Source organism: Oncorhynchus mykiss, chromosome 25, assembly GCF_013265735.2.
Source record: "Oncorhynchus mykiss isolate Arlee chromosome 25, USDA_OmykA_1.1, whole genome shotgun sequence".
NCBI classification, from domain to species: Eukaryota; Metazoa; Chordata; class Actinopteri; order Salmoniformes; family Salmonidae; genus Oncorhynchus; species Oncorhynchus mykiss.
In genome coordinates, this window is record NC_048589.1 from 39,494,790 (window position 1) to 39,500,789 (window position 6,000).

Genomic DNA, 6,000 nt, shown 5'->3' on the forward strand with positions numbered 1-6,000 from the left:
TCGGAAACCCCCTTCCCCTTCACCTCGTTAAGGATTGCTCAACCAAGAGTGTTGCACAGCCAATGGAAAACCTGACTGTTCCTCCAAGAAATTCTTGAATTGTTTCTTTAGTTTGTCTTTTAGTGCCCCCGCTGATAGCTCTCTCCACTCCGGGCAATCATATCAAAGAATGAAACTATCGGAAACATAACGAGAAAAAGTGTCTTTCCCCAATCCTCTATTGAACATACACTGTACATTCTTATAATGAATAGGTTCCAATTTGAACACAGCCTATAACATAGATTGTATTATTTGGCAGCGAGTACGGACGTGGCTGAGTCTTCAACCCGCTCTTGTTCGAGTTCTGTTGTCTTTGAGAGCTTTGCACTCCCCCCGGTTAAAGTAAAGGGTTTTAAGGTGCTGAAATTCACTCCTTTATGCTTGGAAAGTCTCTCTCTCTCTCTCTCTCTCTCTCTCTCCTCTCTCTCCTCTCTCTCTCTCTCTCTCTCTCTCTCTCTCTCTCTGGTTTCCTCAAGCTAATCAATGCTGTCTTCACGTATTATCCTTTTGTCAAGTTGGCTGGATGTCCTGTGGGTGGTGGACCCTTCTTGATACACATGGGAAACTGTTGAGTGTGAAACCCCCTCCAGCAACGTTGCAGTTCTTGACACAAACTGGTGCGCCTGGCACCTTCTACCATACCCCATTCAAAGGCACTTAAATCTGTTATCCTGTCCATACACCCTCTGAATGGCACACATACACAACCATGTTTAAAAATTGGTGTGTAGCCCTTTCCTGCAGTCAAATAACCTAGTGGCCTCATGGGTGGAATGTTACCTGCCGGGGTAGCCTAGTGGTTAGAACATTGGACGAGTAACTGAAAGGTTGCAGGATCAAATCCCTGAGCTGACTAGGTAAAAATCTGTCCTTCTGCCCCCGAACAAGGCAGTTAACCCATCATCATTTAAAATAAGACCTTGTTCTCATCTGACTTGCCTAGTTAAATTATTCCCGCCAAAAATCCAGTGTTGCTATGTCAAACAGCTTAGTTATATTTCAGTGGTCTGTGATGTACAGTACTGGTCAATATTTATATTTGAGATTCTACAAATAGCCACCCTTTGCCTTTGATGACAGCTTTGAAACACTCTTAGCACTCTCTCAACCAGTTTCATGAGGTAGTCACCTGGAATGCATTTTAATGAACAGGTGTGCCTTGTTAAAAGTTGATTTGTGGAATTTCTTTCCTTCTTTAATGCGTTTGAGCCAATCAGTTGTGATGTGACAAGGTAGGAGTGGTAACAGAAGATAGCCCTATTTAGTAAGAGACCAAGTCCATATTATGGCAAGAACAGCTCAAATAAGCAAAGAGAAACGACAGTCCATCATTACTTTATGACATGAAGGTCAGTCAATATGGATCATTTCAAGAACTTTGAAAGTTTCTTCAAGTGCAGTTGCAAAAACCATCAAGCACTATGATGAAACTGGCTCTCATGAGGACCGCCACAGGAAAGGAAGACCCAGAGTTACCTCTGCTGCAGAGGATAAGTTCGTTAGTGTCACCAGCCTCAGAAATTGCAGCCCAAATAAATGTTTTGCATAGTTCAAGTAACAGACACATCTCAACATCAACTGTTCAGAGGAGACCGCGTGAATCAGTCCTTCATGGTCAAATTGCTGCAAAGAAACCACTACTAAAGGACACCAATAATAAGAAGATATTTGCTTGGAGCAAGAAACACGAGCAATGGACATTAGACTGGTGGAAATCTGTCCTTTGGTCTAAATTGTTTATTTTTGGTTCCAACCGCCGTGTCTTTATGTGACGCAGAATAGGTGAACGAATGATCTCCGCATGTGTGGTTCCCACCGTGAAGCATGGAGGAGGTGGTGTGATGGTGTGGGGGTGCTTTGCTGATGACACTGTCAGTGATTTATTTAGAATTCAAGGCACATTTAACCAACATGGCTACCACAGTATTCTGCAGTGATACGCCATCCCACCTGGTTTGAGTTTAGTGGGACTATCATTTGTTTTTCAACAGGACAATGACCCAACACACCTCCAGGCTGTGTAAGGTCTATTTGATCAAGAAGGAGAGTGATGGAGTGCTGCATCAGTTGACCTGGCCTCCACAATCAACCCAGTTGGGATGAGTTGGACCGCAGAGTGAAGGAAAAGCAGCCAACAAGTGCTCAGCATATGTGGGAACTTCTTCAAGACGGTTGGAAAAGCATTCCAGGTAAAGCTGGTTGAGAGAATGCCAAGAGTGTGCAAAGCTGTCATCAAGGCAAAGGGTGGCAACTTTGAAGAATCTAAAATACAACATCTTTTTTTATTTGTTTTACACTTTTTTGGTTACTACATGATTCCATATGTGTCATTTCATAGTTTTGATGTCTTCCCTATTATTCTACAATGTAGGAAATAGTTTTAAAAAATAAAGAAAAACCTTTGAATGAGTCGGTGTGTTCAAACTTTTGACTGGTACTGTATATAAAATGTAATATTGGGAGTCAAACTCAAAAATGGAATACATTTCAACTCTATATCTGACATGGTACAGGTGTCTTCTTTTTTTTTAAAACCCATAACCATGTGTATGAGGTGTATACTTTTTTGTTTCAAAGTAGATTTGTTTAAGACTACCAAGAAACGCTCTGTGTGCCCCTGAATTAACCCACTAGAGTAAAAGTTTAACCTGTATCCTCCCCTTCATCTACACTGATTAGAGTGGATTCGACAGGTGACAGGGACCTGTCGTGGAATATCTAATCAATATCTAGCTAATCAAAGGGAAGAAAGACGGCAGATTCTTTCAAACAACACTTTATTATTATAAGATATAAGATGCAAAAATGGAGAATCAACTATCCACTCAACAGTGCATAGTTGAAAACCTCAACGAACTGTGCCGGTTCAATGCTTGTAGAGAGAAAACACACACAACCCCTTTCTGAAAACATGGCAGTCAGTAGGTATTGTGTAAAAGGTAATTAGTTGTATGTGCAGATTTAAGATAACACAAGGTTGATTGCCCGAGGGCTCAAGCATCTAACTGTTGTTCACGACAGCAAAGCACTATAATGGGCTCCTTTCTGCAAGTTTACATACATGCGACTTCCTGTAGATAGTAAACCCACAGGATGTCACCTGCCGAGGTCGCACCCAAGCGGACCTTTAGCTATACGCCCAGTCTGATGACTCAGTCCCACAAAGACACGTCTGTCTCAGGTTAGAAAAAACACTAACATGTAACGAGAGACAATTCTTTAAACGGTCAAATATGGGATAGCTTAATTAATAATGTCATTCTTCACAATAGATCATCGCTTTCACCTGGATTCATCTGGTCAGTTTATTTAATGCAAAGTGCAGGTGTTCTTAATGTTTTGTACACTCAGTGTATATGATTGATTCCTGCTGTATATGATTGACTCCTACATGATTGACTCCTACATGATTGACTCCTACATGATTGACTCCTACATGATTGACTCCTACATGATTGACTCCTACATGATTGACTGCTATATGATTGACTTCTACATGATTGACTCCTATATGATTGACTCCTATATGATTGACTCCTACATGATTGACTCCTATATGATTGACTCCTACATGATTGACTCCTACATGATTGACTCCTACATGATTGACTCCTATATGATTGACTCCTACATGATTGACTCCTATATGATTGACTCCTACATGATTGACTCCTATATGATTGACTCCTATATGATTGACTCCTACATGATTGACTCCTATACGATTTCTCTCCTCCCCAGATGTGGACAGCTGTGACAAGTGGCTGAGCTGTAAGAACGACTTCCTCCAGAAGTACCTCCATAAGGTGCTGACCGAACTACCCAGCTGCCCCTGCTCCTACCCGTCCGAGGCCGTCTACAACGCCGTCCACATCTTCGACAAGACGCTGCGTAAGACCTACCGCTGGCGCGACGCCTCCGGCCCCAGAGAACGCCTGGACATTTACAAGCCTTCCGCTCGCTTCTGCACGCGCTCCATGATCTCCTCCAATAGCACCACCCTGGCCGCGCAGCACTGTTGCTACGACGACCACACGAAGCTTATCACGCGGGGTAAAGGGGCGGGCGCTCCGAACCTCATCAGTACGGAGTTCTCGCCGGAGCTGCATTACAAAGTGGACGTGCTGCCCTGGATCCTGTGTAACGGGGACTGGAGCCGCTTCCACTCGGTGAGGCCACCCAACAACGGGCTGCTGTGTCCCGACAACCCACACGAGGAGGTGCATCAGGCTCAACTGGAGGAGGCCAGGGAGTACTGATGGGGAGGAGAACTAAGAAGTTGATGGGGGAAGAGCTGGAAAGAGGGGGTAGAGAGAGCCACATGGTCCCCAATTATGTCTGGATTTCAGCATAGACCACATACTGAATATGTAGCGTTAACTATCAGTTGGTTTGGGGAGAAAAGGACTCCTGGATGTCCCATCTCTAGCTCCTCCTTATTCAGTGTTCGGTCACATTGAGGCACGGAGTTTATTAATGAATGAAATTGGACATTTCTCCAATCAGGGAAGCCGGCAACCAGCCATCCAAAATGGAGTGAAGTTGAGCTCCTCTCTTGCAGTGGAGTACTCTGACGTGGGAAAACGATGTGAACGCCCGTCTTAGTGCTGTGTTATTAGGACATCTTCACCATCAAGCACTTCACTCCTTAAATAATTATAACGTGCTGCTGATATATTGCTTGTGAAAGTCCAGATTTTGGAGTTTCTGAGGCTTAATACACTCTTCAATCAGAAGAAACAACACTGGTTTGTGAACGTTAGGAACAGTTGGAGAGGATGACATGGTTCTAGTTATCCTCTTACCACCAAGCCCCCCACCCTCCACTTTTATTTTACAGGGGGATGGGTACAGGGGGATGGGTACAGGGGGATGGGTACAGGAGGATGGGTACAGGGAGATGGGTACAGGGGGATGGGTACAGGAGGAGGGGTACAGGAGGATGGGTACAGGGGGATGGGTACAGGGGGATGGGTACAGGAGGATGTGTACAGGGGGATGGGTACAGGGGGATGGGTGCAGATATATGGGTACAGATATATGGGTACAGGGGATGGGTACAGGGGGATGGGTACAGGGGGGTGGGTACAGATGGGTACAGGGGGATGGGTACAGATATATGGGTACAGGGAGATGGGTACAGGGGGATGGGTACAGATAGATGGGTACAGGGGGATGGGTACAGGGGGATGGGTACAGGGGGATGGGTACAGATGGGTACAGGGGAATGGGTACAGATAGATGGGTACAGGGGGATGGGTACAGGGGGATGGGTACAGATAGATGGGTACAGGGGGATGGGTACAGATAGATGGGTACAGATAGATGGGTACAGGGGGATGGGTACAGGGGGATGGGTACAGGGGGATGGGTACAGATAGATGGGTACAGGGGGGTGAGTACAGGGGGGTGGGTACAGGGGGATGGGTACAGGGGGGTGGGTACAGGGGAAAGGTTACAGAGGGATGGGTACAGGGGGATGGGTACAGGGAGATGGGTACAGGGGGATGGGTACAGGGAGATGGGTACAGAGGGATGGGTACAGAGGGGTGAGTACAGGGAGATGGGTACAGGGGGATGGGTACAGAGGGGTGAGTACAGGGAGATGGGTACAGAGGGATGGGTACAGAGGGGTGAGTACAGGGAGATGGGTACAGGGGGATGAGTACAGAGGGGTGAGTAACAGGCCAGCTACCTGTAACACCCTGTTAACACTCTGATGTCCCTCTAACCACTGTGACATCAATGCAAATGTTTTTGTAAATCTAATCAAACCCTCGATGAGAGCCCATGGGGCCTCCCGGGTGGCGCAGTGGTTAAGGGCGCTGTACTGCAGTGCCAGCTGTGCCATCAGAGTCCCTGGGTTCGCGCCCAGGCTCTGTCGTAACCGGCCGCGACCGGGAGGTCTGTGGGGCGACGCACAATTGGCCTAGCGTCGGTAGGGAGGGATTGGTCGGT

General features: G+C 46.3%; 1 protein-coding gene across 1 annotated transcript in view; it reads left to right on the forward strand.

The window, feature by feature from the left end:
• Window positions 1-4,937, forward strand: part of LOC110504251 (isthmin-2-like) — a 34,860-nt gene extending 29,923 nt beyond the window's left edge. Inside the window, exon 6 of the mRNA XM_036962737.1 lies at window positions 3,784-4,937. Coding sequence (XP_036818632.1) covers window positions 3,784-4,301 — 518 coding nt within the window. The 3' untranslated portion in view covers window positions 4,302-4,937. The remainder of the gene's footprint in view (window positions 1-3,783) is intronic.
• The last annotated feature ends 1,063 nt before the right edge of the window (window positions 4,938-6,000 follow it).